At 37.7% G+C, this 14,518-nt stretch overlaps 1 protein-coding gene across 1 annotated transcript in view; it reads right to left on the bottom strand.

The window, feature by feature from the left end:
• Window positions 1-1,139: 1,139 nt before the first annotated feature.
• LOC311279998 (F-box/WD repeat-containing protein 4-like) overlaps window positions 1,140-14,518 on the bottom strand; it is a 44,730-nt gene continuing 31,351 nt past the window's right edge. The window contains exons 9-11 of the mRNA XM_084391863.1: window positions 6,554-6,653; window positions 3,928-4,089; window positions 1,140-2,934 (exon numbers count right to left, since the gene is read on the bottom strand). Coding sequence (XP_084247989.1) covers window positions 2,201-2,934; window positions 3,928-4,089; window positions 6,554-6,653 — 996 coding nt within the window. The 3' untranslated portion in view covers window positions 1,140-2,200. The remainder of the gene's footprint in view (window positions 2,935-3,927; window positions 4,090-6,553; window positions 6,654-14,518) is intronic.

Here is a 14,518-nt window from a genome sequence, read left to right as displayed (position 1 = left end):
TATTTTGATAAATGCTTCAACTATGATGATATAACTGGTCTAAATAGTTCAGAACACTCAATATTTGGATTACTGCTACATAAATGTTTTTGAAGGCATCATGTCTGTGTTGGAATCTGCCTCCCAAAACCATTTTTGCCAGCTAACAAACGAGGAACCTAATTTATCAGCCACATCACGTTTGAAAGAAAATTAGCCACCATTTACACAGGAACACTCTGATCTGGAGATCAACAGGGGCGAAAAGCCATCTGTGCCCAAGCTAAGACTCTATTAAAGGACGCCTAACTGCTAATCCAAACCAAAGGTCAAACAAACACAGTGGCCTGAAGAACGATCCACTTAAAGGAATCCACTATGACACTCTCTCTCTCTCACACACACACACACACGCACAGTCTAGGGAATGCAGCGAAGCAGCTTTGGACAGTCTCACCGCCACAGAAAAACAAATCTCAATCTCATCATGAACCCAACATAAGTGCTACACTAGCATGACAGTAACCTTACCTGATCTGCTACAATAAAACGCACATTGAAAGATTATTTTATGTAATAAGGCCTATACATAAGTTACTGTTAGTGGTGCAAGAGTTCCCTTACAGTGTTAGGATACAAAAACAATTTTAAAGCACTATGGGAGAGTACAGAACAGGCAAAAAACAAACATATCTATGGAAGGCTTATCAAGTGATCCTTTCAAACAAGAAGTTACCACTGACCAAAAGGTTCACTCACACTGGCCCTTAATTATTTTATGCAGAAATTCTATGACACATGTTCTGTTCTCTTTAAGGCATATGAAAACTACTTGAATCAACAAAGGCACCTATTGTAAATGTACAAGCTGGGTTCAATCTATATACAAAGGTATTTTCAGCCTTCATTTGAAGAGTCTTTGCATAATGAACTTAAAAATGTATTACTATATAGTAAGTGGATGAAGTCAGTTTTTGTTTGTGGATCTATTCGAGTTCCTGCAAATAATCATGGAAAATATTGGATAGAGCCCGAGACCATGTCATACAATGATGAAACTAAATGGCAACCATACCCTGCTAGGAAGGGAGCATGTTCACTTATTGATAAAAAAAAAAAAAAAAAAAAAAAGCGAATTCTTTTCCTTCATTTTTCTGAATAGCATCATGCAGATACTCCAGATACGTGATAAAGACAAAACACAACAACAACTGAATATTAAAGCTTTGAAGTGTTAGCAGACTGCTCAGTGGCTGTCTTTTCCATTTTTTTGTGCACAATATAATCTTTTAAGAGTACAATATAAACAAATTAATATTAATGAAATCTGAAAAATGTCAGTCCATTAAAATTCCACCTCCATTCCCCCTAATATTTCATGATTATTTTTAGGTTCATAAAGAGATAGTAAAATAAATCCATATGAATCGAGCGGTTTAATCCAAGTCTTCTGAAGAGACACCATCAATTAATATGATTAACAGATCTAATTTAGGTTTTTATTCACATTGCTGAAGCTTGATCGTTTGTCGCATACCAAGCAAGTACGTTTCAGCTTCTGTTTACCATATTTCATGTGCTCCATGTATGTGCATATGGATATAGAATTTTATTAACTTTTTAAAGCGTCATGGTTTTGGTGGAATGGAGTTTGGTAAAATCTCTCAGGCTTCATTAAAAATATCTTCATTTGTTTCAAAGATGAAAGTAACTAATGACAGAACTTCCATTTTAGGGTAAACCATCCCTTTAAGTATTTAAAAAGAATATTAAAAGTACGAATTCAGGAGCAAAAACCAGCACAAATCAACATCCCCAGACCTTGAGTGCCAGCTTCATCTCAGGAGGCAATCAGCCCCCAAAAACGGACAAAAAGCCTTAAATCTACAGGCGTGTCACCCAGAGCTCGATAAGGCTATAACCGGGAGAATTTCCCCTGTGGTTTTGATCGTGACCTCTCTGTGAGGCAACAGACCTATTAACGTCTTTAACAGATTACCCAATTAATCCATAAAACCGTGAGGACTCACACATTAACGCCCTTTTAAAACTCTCTCTTGCATGCATGCGCACGCACACACACACACACACACACATACACGCGCGCGCACACATGAGAAGTACACCCAAAGTGACATAGCTGACAGTACAAACTGATGTATCTTAAGAAAGTAAAGGGAGACAGCAGTCTTAAGTAAGTCTCTGCTGAAACTGGTTGTGCTCAGCTCTGGGGGTCCGTGTTGTTGCCGTGATGTGGACCATCCTGTTCATTGATAGTGTGCAGATGGAGGCAGACTGGAGGTCGCTGAGGCTCTCTGTGCTCCAGAGGCATGTCTGAGGCAGCCAGGCCCTGCTCCTCATCCCCGGGACCCAGAGGAGGGCTGCTGCCGCGGGGGTTGCAGCTATCACAGAAGTCCTGCTCCTCGAGCTCCCCTCCATCCATATGCACCACAAGCTCTTTCATCTCCTCCTCTTCCTCTCCGTCTTTCCCCTGGCTGCACACGCATACCTCAATCCCAGAGTCGCCCGTAAAGCGCCGGTGGCGCCCTGGAGTCTTGTCTTTGTTTTCGGGAGAACAGTCTTCTCCGGGTTCGGTCAGGTCCTCGCTGGAGCTGCCCTGTTTGTCTGGGCTGTGTGAGGTAGCGCACGCCACCTGCTGGAGCTGCCCGTCCTCCTCTAGGCTGAGGTACTGTGGTTTGTGGGCGTTTCTGGCAGGGTGGTGTGTGGTGGGAAAATGTGGCTGCTCTACGCAGGGTCCTGGGGAACAGTTCTCAGATGCAGGCGGGGCAGTGGGGCTGCACTGCAAAGGAGGACAGTGCTCATCTGGTTGTTCAGAGCACAGGGGGTCTGAGCTGGTGGGCTGGGCTGGCTGAGAGGCACTGTATGGAGGCGGGGGCGTCGGAGGTCTGTTTTCGACTTCCTCGTATGCGGGTAAGAGGTAGCCAGGCAGGAACCCTGGAGAAGAGGAAAAGAAGATGATTTTGACAGCATTTGTTGACTGACCACTAAAGCACACATTACTTTCCATGAATAGATAGATTACTTTCCGATTCAGAACTTTGTTTGCGCAGCTCATTATCCACCGGTGTTTGCAGTGTCTCAGAGTGGTTCGGTTCATAGTAAATGCTGATCCACACAAACTCCATCTCTGTTCTGAGTTTAGGGTGCTTTAACATGGATTTGGGAACATGTGCTAAGTAACCTTTTTTTCAAACTTGTAATGAGAAGCGCTTATCAACAAATGAGTAGATTTAAAGGCTGCCTGCTAGGCTTGTTGTGGTAGTCAGCCATACACTGATACATTACTTACCCACACGGCACCGCCCCCGTTGGAGTTTAGTTTTTTTATTGAAATAAAAAACCATTTAGTTCAGTTGGACAATGGATGCTGCAATTATGAATTGAATTCGTCTGCTGTGCTCCATACAGCATGAGCTGCAGAGTCACAGCACACTGACCAGACAATGCTGGAGGATTTAGTGCGCAACAGATCCTGAGAATCATTGACAAATATCTTCCTTTGTAAATATGTTTACTTCCTTTTTATTCGTTTTTTTCTTCTTTGTGAAATATACTATAATAGGATTACAGAAGCAATAAGTTGCTATCTAAAGTTTAAACGGTCACACTTCAGATTAGGGTCCAATTCTCACTATTAACTATAACTTTTGACAATAAACTCCCAATTACTGCTTATTAATAGTTATTAAGGTAGTTAATGATAATGGGTAGGATTAAGGGATGTAGAATATGGTCATGCAGAATATGGCATTAATATGTGCTTTATAAGTACTAATAAACAGCCAATATCCTAGTAAGATGCAATTAGTTAATAATGAGAATTGGACCCTAAACTAAAGTGAAACCGTTTAAATCTGTTAATTTTACAGGTTTATTTATTTTTAAATTCATATTGTATTTTGACAGGGGAATGAAGAGGGTACTGACTGAAGTAGAAGGGTAGAGAGGAGTAGTTATGGGCTTCTCTGTAAGCGATGAGATTGATCTCGTGCTGCCGCTGCTGTTGCTGTAGTCTGTGTTTGGCTCGGCGGTGGTGACACACACAGCAGCAGCCCAGAATGATAATGAGCGTCAGGACCAACCAAAACCCTGATGAAAGAGCACAAAACACAGTACTGTTAATGAGTAAAGATAACATCATGTTCGAACCAGGTACAGCACACCATAAATCACAATTCTTCCATGTTATTTGAGTTGTTGTCAACAGTGCTGCCTGACAAGATGCTTTATAAGTTGCTTGATTTCTTGTCTGGTGGCTCCACCCACAGTGAACTTTTTTTTTTAAGTCCGACTTTTTGATCGGCTGCAAGCTGTATACACATGTAACAAAAGTTTGGGGTCAGAACTGTTTTCTAAAATGTTTTTTGTCTCTTATGCTCACCAAGACTACATTTATTTAATGAAAAATACAACAAAACAGTAATATTGTGAATTTTGTTTAATAAGTTAAAGTAACTTTTGTATTTAATATATGTAAAAAAAAAAAAAAAATCTTGTAATTGCAAAAGATTATGATCCTTCAAAAATCATTTTAATGTGCTGATTTGGTGCTAAAGAAACATTTCTTATTATCATCAATGTTATTTTTTTTTTTTTTTGGAAATCGTGATAAATGTTTTCAGGATTCTTTGATTAATAGAAATAAAAGAAATATAATGGGAGTGAATAGTAAATGAGATTTTGAAGCCCAAAAGCTAGTGATTACAGTTTATAAAGTTATAATTACGGATTTTTGTCTTACAAAAATGCATCACTCCGGTTCAGAAGGCCTTTATTAACCCCCTGGTGCCGTATGGATTACTTTTATGATGGATGGATGCGCTTTATTGGGCTTCAAAATCCCAGTTATCATTCACTGCCAGTATAAAGCTTGGAAGAGCCAGAATATATTTTTTTTATATAACTCCGATTGTGCTTGGCTGTAAGAAAAAAGTCATATATACCTAGAATAATTTTCATTTTTGGGTGAACTAACCCTTTAGTATCTTAAATAAAAAAAATCTATAAAATGCAACCATAATGGTACAAAAATGCCTTATGTCTTGAAAAACAACCTAACAATCTGTCACCATATCCCAGGAGAAGAATGTACTGGACATTAGGGTGGGATGCTCATTACTCAAGAGTAAGAGCCATGCAGGTCCATGTCATGTGAGACAAGTGTGCGAAACTTTGCCCCAAATAAAGCAGAGACCTTTTCTGGTAGAAGGGGAGGGGGGTTAAGAAATTTAAGGCAGCTGTTTACAGGATCTGGTCTGATCCGGTTACACTGGATTTGTGTCTGTCCGGGTCGCATGTATTTGGCATGATGTACAAAACCCAAAGTACAGCCCCTTGACTCAGCAGACGATGTGCTGCAATTACCGTGAAGATGAGGTTAGTCCTCAGTTATTAAAATAGATGGTACACCAGAGGGAGAGGGGTAATTTGATAACACAGAAACGCTGCCAATGGGCGTGAACAGGGCAGAACAACAACTAGCCAATGACACAAAAGTTAAAAGCAATATACACAAATCAGACCCATAATTAAAAACTGAGACAGATGCTTAAAAATAATTATTTAGGACAAAAAAACAAAAACAAAAACACACCAAAACCTGGCATATCCATTGTACTGTAAGTTCAATTACATTTGTGCTTGAAATTAATGCAGATCTGATTCCAGTACGATGCGTGATTGAATACCTAAATCTAATTACTATTTACGGTAACAAAACAATTACAGTGTCAAACATGAGCCGTGCCTTGGATGTCTTTTCCCAAGGCATGTCGCCTCCAACCCATTGCTGGCATCATAAGCTTGGGCTGCTTACTGCAAACAACTTGAGAACAAAGTTGCAGGTGGCATGTAACACCCCTAAATGCTATTACAACTGTATTTTAATACTGAATAATTTCAAAGTTGATAATACATTTACAACAAAGAGACATGCTGACACACTCAGATGTAAATAAGCCCAACAAGGAAAAGAAGCGCATGGCAGAACGGGTGAAGGAGACGAGCTGAATGAAAATGCACATTCACTCACTGACAGCAGATGGCGCTGATGGAACATCGGTAACACGGTAACAGCTGTGCTACTTTCTGTTTCTGAACAGTATCTAAATGTTTTAAACAGCCATTCAGATTTTGGTATTTGCAATGGTGTTTGTCACAGCACCAAATACTTAAATAGTTAATGCATTAACTAAGGTTAACTAATGAGACCTTTTGTGAATGATAACCTGTTGTTCCTTATAATTCTTACACTTTAATCTGTTTGAAACATTTGTTTACTTTATACATTTGTGTATTGTTTTATTGTATTTAAATGTTCAGTTCGTTTTGTTATAAGAAAAGTTGTAAATTTTTTTTGCAATATGATAAAAGCTTCAGCAATTATCGCAACATGAAAGTTTGATACCGTCACATGCCTAATACAGACTTGAAGTAACTAAATACAAGTGCAGAGAAACTGGAGGATGTTTCAGACACTATAGCAAACAGCATTTACACCATGGACTGACCTGATCTTACAGCATGTATAGGCAGCAGGGACTCAGATACTTACACCACACCTCGTAGTAATAGCTGCAACACGTTTCTCCACAGCAGTAGCCCGAATCACAGAAGTAGCTCTGGTTGTTCACTCCAACACAAATCAGCCGGTTCTGCAAAACCAAAAAGAAAATTAAACCATATAATCAGCACAAATATCAGAAGAGCTTTGTGCACCAAAAACTTTTTTCATGGCACATGAAGAATAAAAAAATAAAAAAAATAATTTCAATGCAAAATAGGGCCAAAAGAATAGATTATGTTGTAGTTCTTTATTCTTTTGGACATATCTGGCATATCTTTGCATTGCGATCTGCCGCTCAATTGTATTAAAGTGCTTTTTATTATCACCTGTATGTAAAGACATCCTGATGTCACTGTGTTATATAATAAGTAAATAAATGTCCTCAACACAGTTTTTACATACAGGTGATAATAAAAGTCACTTTAATACAATTCAGAGGCAGATCACTACACAAACCCTTGAGTGTTCAGACTATATTATACGCAATGCAATTCAAGTTACGTTTGCAAATTAAATTAATAAAATGCTGATTCCCGTGGTCTCGTTTTACCTGTCTAAACCCCAGGAGAAAAGGCATGATAGGCGTCTGATAGGAAAATCAACACAGCAGAGACAGAGTTTTGTTACACACAGGGCTGCAAAGACCAAGAGAGAGACAGAGATAAGGTCGGGCTCGGGCCACCCACCACCCACACATGGTACAGTGCGACATGAACTGCCCCCTTTATTAGCCGGAGGGTCTCGATTTAAACACACATACATACACAGCCTCCCTCATGGCATTTCAGACCCCGCGAGCGCTGCCAGGGAATGCAAGTAAACAGGATGAACAGACAAGCGGTCTGTGCCTCACTCCCTCTCACATACACAAAGTAATGATGACAACTGCTGGCCTGACAGTTGTCTCAGGCGTTGTGCTATAGAAACAAATGAAAGTAACACTGAAATCTTGCCTGATGAACAATAATCTTTACTCAAGAGTAAAAATGCCATATAAGCGCCGATCCCATGGGTGCTCAAGCCAGTTCTCTAGTTATTTTATTAAATAATAGTTATTTTTGAGTTAAGTGCTTATTTTAAATAGGTATATACTGAATATTTAGTAAACCGCTACTGAACATCAGGCAGGCCTATAACCTATCAGGGATAGAATGTACTTTTGTTTGGTTGGTAAAATGTATTTGCAGTGTTAGTGTATAATAAATTATCATTTTCTCATGGAAAAATAGGTGAATAAAAATGTTTTATATTTGGTTGGTAATTTATTTGCATGTTTGTTTCTCAATGCGTTGGGTTGAGATAACGATTAACGATAACAAGCAGCTGAAGTCTAGCTGAAGCTAAAGTCTGAGTATTCAGGGTTGCAAACCTGTGTAAGGACGGACATAGTGCCAAAAAGTTCATAGAAGGGATGGCAACTGGCTGCAAACAGCTGAGTTGAAGTTTAATTAGTTAATTATTACACATTCCTAGTCACAAAGAGAGCAACAGTAAGTGTTGCAGATAATATTTTTAGTGATAATTTGTAAAGCATTCAACCAATGAACCATAAATGATGCAGACACTTTAAGATTGAATTCCAGACATCAGATCCCATTCATATCTACAAAATGTATACACATTTTAATCAGCTTTTGCATTTCCTGGGACAAGTATCCATAAACGTGGGTGTTGCTAGCACTAATGCTCTACTGCTATAGCTACAGGCACACATGTTTGAATTATGAGCTTGTATGTTTTTTTTTACTTTTATTGAGCAATGACACATTAAATTGGTCAAACGTGACAGTAAACACTTATAATACAAAAGGTACAACATATTTTTATTTCAAATAAATGTTGTTCTTTTGAATTATTTTCTATTCAAAGAATCCTGAAAGAGAAAAGTCTCATGTGACACTTAAGACTGGAGTAATGGCTGCTAAAATTCAACTTTGACGTCACAGGAATAAATTACAATTTAAAATACACTGAAATAGATTTATTTTTTTATTGTACCAATCCAACTTTTGAACAGTCCTGTATCATTGAAAATGGGGGTCTCATGTGAAAAAAGGTTGTGATGTATAGATTGCTTTTCATTATCTAATCAAGTCCCACTCTAAATTTTCGACATTTCACAGGCATGTGGTTTCAGTCATGTTAGCAGATCTGAGATCAGCCTATCTTTCAGGCACCTACATTCCCTCAGAGATAACACCTGTGGAGAGCAAACAGCTCACTCCCTGTTTTTTTTATTTTTTTCTTCATTCCCTGACCTTGATCTACCACCTGTCACAACAGAGAGAAGAAGAGCATCTTCAAACATACACGCCTTTCACAGTCAAGGCCAGAATGAGAACAGTCAAAACAGCCTCAGCCTATCATCAGCGAAATCTTTAAATATGTACTTATTCTAGACAGCCAATATTAAAGTGTCAATCACAGTCAACTGTACAATTCGAAATGTCACTAAACAATTAGTTTATTGCAGAACGATCACAACCCTACAGGTAAAACATGGCTCGGCCTGAAAAATCCCCTATTGTACACCCTTACTTCATCAGCAGCAGTAATAATAGACAGGCCTTTTTAATTATTTACCCATCACTCAGAAAGAATAACATAAGTGACGAGACAAAAATGTATGAATCATTCATCTGGTTGTGTATTTACCTGTAATCCAGCTAGACTGAAATGGAACAAAATGGTCAAAGAATTGTATTCTTTTTACAGATTAATATTTCTTGATGTTTTTTAATTGGTCTAAATGAGAATCTAAATTAAGGTAATTAGGTTGCAAATTGTTGACTTTAAAAACTTAATACAAAGAAGACATTTTACCACTTACTCAAATGCAGACAAGGCCATTCACAAATTTATGTCCTTTCTTTAACAGGCGCAAATTTGAGATTAGAAAAATAATATATTGCAGTCAAAATATTTTTTATATGTACATATATACACACATATACATACATACACACATACATACATACATACATACATACATACATACATACATACATACATGAAGAGCCTCTAAGTGCCATCTGAAAATTTCTTCTAGAATGGTCATTTTTATCAAGCTTGTATATTTAAGTTCAGTCATTTCACTTTAATGGCAATGAAAATGACCTATTAATTGTCATGTAAGTGAAATGACTTAACTTAAATATACGAGCTTGATAAAAATAACCATTCTAGAAGAAATTTTCAGATGGCACTTAGAGGCTTTTGCATCTGAACTCTTTATGTATGTATGTATATATATATATATATATATATATATATATATAAATATAACACACACACACACACACACACACACACACACATATGTATGTGTGTATATATATATATATATATATATATATATATATATATATATATATATATATATGTACATATACATATTTTATTTTTAAATATTCAGTTTTAATATTTGGTGTGACCACCCTTTGCGTTTAAAACAGCTTTTGTCTGAGGTACACTTGCACATATTGCACAGTTAGCTTTGCAGGAAGGTTTCTTCAAGCGTCTTGGAAACTATAATGAAAATACTAAGGTGGCTAAGATTTTTGCACAATACAGTATAAGGAAATATATGTATAAGTACAATCTAAAACCATTTTGTACACAATAAGTGCATTGCATCAAATTATTAATTTAAATGTTAGTATGGTAGACATTTAACATGATTATTGATATTACAGACACTTAATATACAGTGGGTCCAAAAATCATAACATCTTATAATAAACACAATCTAGATTTTTTACAGAATTTACCAAAAACACAGTTTACACTTAAAAGTCATGATCTCTAATGACTTGACACTGTTACAGGATTGAATATGTATTCCTCTACATTTAGTCAAGCTGACAATTTTAAAAGCCATATAAAGAACATAGCTAAAGCTGTTCAGATCAGACCTCCAGTCTGTCAACTTCCTAACCTTTGTGTTAAATAAAAACTGAATCATTTTGTTTCGAAAAGGACGAAAAAGAACAAGTATGAACCATGTAAAATATGTTTGTGACATGTCAGACTCAAAAGTCTAAGTAATCTTTGCTGTCACCGCTGTGGACACAAGCAGACAGGCTGTGCCTCAAAACCTAATGAGCTGACTAATTAGACAGCATTCTGGGCACCATTACAACGTATTGTACACCATTACACTTAAGATGCCTCCCAATGCTGTCTAACTAGGCAGCACACTAGGATTGGAAACGCAGCCACAGTCTACCGGCTAGGCTAATGATGCTAACAGTGTCTTTACCTCGGTCAACGCTGCCTCCACTGACACCGAACCGACTGGTCCAATAACCGCGTTACTTACAAACAACCCCATGCCCAGTTTTATATATCCAACCCCCCACATTCCGCCCTTTCCCGTGGCTTTCGACACATCTGCGACACGGCAGGACATTTAGCTAGCCTGCGAGCTAGCTTCACTAACGTCTCTTTCTTCTTTCTTTCAACTCTCTCACAAACTCCGAAAGTCTATTTAAGGCCCGCCCCCTGCTGCTATTGGTCTGTTCAAGCGAACACTTCCTGCTTTGACAAATAAACGTAGCTACGATTGGTTGATTTATCTGTCGTTTAAAAACAACTAAAGAGACGGTAGGGCGTGACTTTGTTGTTCTTTACCAGCTGAGAACAAGAAATCAGCTGACACTGAATTTAAAGGGGCAGGATATGACATATTTCCCTATGCAAAACTGAAAGCAATCAAGCAAGCAAGCGAGCAGATAGATAGACTAAAATGAGTAAATATTATTTTTCATTAATTTACTCATATTTTTAAATCAATTTATTAATTATTATATTAATACATGTATATAAGTATGGATATTAATAATTAAATTTCAGTATACTGACTGAAGTTTAACCAAATATTTTCTTGGAGGATGCAATCCAGTAAGAATACTAGAAACAGTCCAGAACAATTTATGAATTAATAAAAGTGTGGAACATAAAACAAAGATGCTGGATTCAAGTATCTCAAGTGTCTCTCTAAAGTCATACTTTTGATTTTCATTCTAATATCGTCTTTGTATGTCGGTGCACAAAAGCAGCTGCCTTGCTGGCCAGTCTAGCAACATATCAGGCAAACAAATATTAAGTAACTAAAATTTTAAATTAAGTAAAAAAAAAAATTTGTTTTTTAAATGAATTTTCTTCTTTTCCCAACTTCACCAGATGCCAATCTACACACACAGGGTGCATCTATACCGCCTTCAAAGAAATGTCAGCAAATGAAGGCATGGTATTAGATAGGATGTTGTGAAAACATTGCTATCTACAGCCTTGATGCTACCTTCAGATTCTGCCTGCGAAGGCAGCATGGTTCAGGTTTCGGACACAGCAAGAGTATCATCGAGAAAGTGACAACCACTGATCCCAGCAAAATCAATGTAATCTCTCTCAAGTAAACTTGTTTGTTTTGTGCTAAATGTTATTTTGACAGCCATAGCTAAGGGCTCTTATACTTGCTTTATTCCTGCGACATATCTTTCCGACTTGGGACTGCGGCTTCTTAGGTGAGACTCTTTGAACTGAGCCAAGTTAAAAGGAACAAAAGCAAACAAATCACATTGTTCTTTCAGGAATTTTTCTTGTTCACTGGCTTTCATTTCTCTCTTTTTTAGGCACTTCTCTCATTCAGAACAGTGAAGTCAATGGATCCTTACATCCCAGCTTGACAAGTTAGGAGGATACAAGCTAATCCCCTTAATCTGTCTATTCTCCCGTGCAGTGCCAAAGGGGGAGAGGTACCCAGCACAAGTAATCCTATAGAAAAAACAATAGGATTAGACCCCAGCTCTTGGAGTGACAATCAGATATCTACTGACTGATTTGCAAAGTAGGGTCGAGTTTCTTCAAATTAGCTTTTTTTTCCCTCCTCTAGGGAAAAGGTGCCTTTCATTAACTGCTGGTGGGATTCCTTTAGGACAGATGCTGGAGGTCCGCATGAAAGGCATGTATTCTTCGCTTCCAGCACACAGGTCCTGGGCTTCTCCCACAGCAGAGGCTGAAAGGTGGGGACGCACCATTGGCCTGGGCAACCCCTCCACCCCTTTACCCTCTGTCAACTCCTTTATGATTCAAACTCTAATGCCTTTAAAAAGTGTTTGACGGATGGATCAGATTCCACTGAGGATACATGTAGCAGATCAACAAGACTAAATGATGAGGGAAATGTGAGATATGCTGCCTGTTTGCAGCCATGCAACATGTTTTTATTTTTATTTGTTTTGTCTGCAACACTTAATGCGATTAATGTTATGGGCAGTTTTTGCTTGTTGATATATTTTTTACAATTGATACATAAAACCTTGAAATCTGGCTATTTTACAGACAACTAATTAAGTGTATAGCCTACACTAAAAGTAAAGTTTCCAAATGAGGGTTTCGCAGTGATGCCATTGAAGAACCAGTTAGGGTTCCCCAAAGAACCTATTCTTAAAATAACCATTTTTAATAGGATTCCATTTTTCCATATTGATTTTCCACAGCGGTTTTGTCCATATTTTGAATCAAGCATTACATTATATTTATATTAAATTATGTAATTTATATATATTTATATATTTAAAATATATACTTTTTTAAAATTATTATTTAGGGTATTATTCAAATATTATATTGCTATATAATGGTTCAGATGTCCCATCATTTTGGGCCGTGAAATAATATTGCCTGTACAATAGATGTGTCTTCCTTTTGACCTTTAGATGGCACTATTGGTGTAAAATTACCCCAGAATCCTCTGAGATGTCTGTGTGGGTTGAAGCCTATTCTTGGGTGTGTGATTAGCCACTGTGACATTTGATACTTAACCACAAGCTAATGCAGCTTGGGAAAGGCATCATCCTGTAGGAAACAAGGGTCACCTGCGCTGAAAAGGAAGTCCTTGATTCCATTTAAGTCCAGTGAACTTGGCCAAGCAAAACATGATGTGACTCTTAACTTCATCTCACATTACTTTTCCAATCCGGTCCATAAATAAAGAGAACATTTGTGGATTATTGTGCAAGTGAATAATGTGTGAAATTCAGCTAAACCTACGATGTCATTTTGAGGCAGAATAGTCATTCTCATATTAATAAAAGTCAAGACAATGTGAATGGAGAATGTGAAGCTATGAAGTTCTTGTTCATGTATCTACAAAATATAAAACATGATAAGAGTTGAATGACTAAAGACAGGCTCTCACCCTCCTAAAATCGAAGGTAACATGCCGGATACTGTTTCACCTGCTAAACACTTTGCTCTCCCAGCCAAATAGCTTGACTTCCCACTATTCTTCCAACATCTGCCGGGAGAATCACGGTGTAATTGAGGCTTTAAAAAGGCATGCCAGAAAGCTCACCAGATGCATCATTACTGTGTTCGGCCTGTCTTTTGAAAGCTAAATTTACGAAGCGGTCTTTGCTCAGGTCTCTTTCGGTGGTTTGCACTCTTTACTCTGAACGCTGTTGAGATGCTAGAGCATGTGTCCAGCATGGGAAAAGATGTACAAACAAACAAAACAACTGGAGCTATGAATTAAAACAAATTAGATCATAATGCTTTCAAAAATGTCATTAGCGGTTTCTCGTGACTGCTTCTTCCCATCCAGATGTTTCTTCAGAGATCAAAGTAGGAATGTACTGTAATGTTGTAAACATATTTGTTGTGTAATACTGGTAGATAATGTAAACCCTGGTGCAGGAAAAATAGACCTTTTGTCCTCAAATTGCCAGTATGATTTTACAGTGATTTGTGCAGGTGCAAAGCGTGTAAAGTGGTTTTAATCCCATGTCTTTGTAATCACTGCCTTTTTATATGCCAGCATTTCCAATCTGTGCTGCGTGCACAGGCAAGTATAAAGATAAAGTGTAAATAATCATGTTATGCCAGACGTGACATTGCTTGGTCTGTGGACAATGTTTGTGTGTGTTCCTTTGTGTGCTGTAGGTTCTGAAA

Source organism: Rutilus rutilus (genome assembly GCF_951802725.1).
Source record: "Rutilus rutilus genome assembly, chromosome: 20".
NCBI lineage: Eukaryota > Metazoa > Chordata > Actinopteri > Cypriniformes > Leuciscidae > Rutilus > Rutilus rutilus.
The sequence above is the reverse complement of the archived record's forward strand: the minus strand, read 5'-3'. Positions and strand labels throughout refer to the sequence as shown.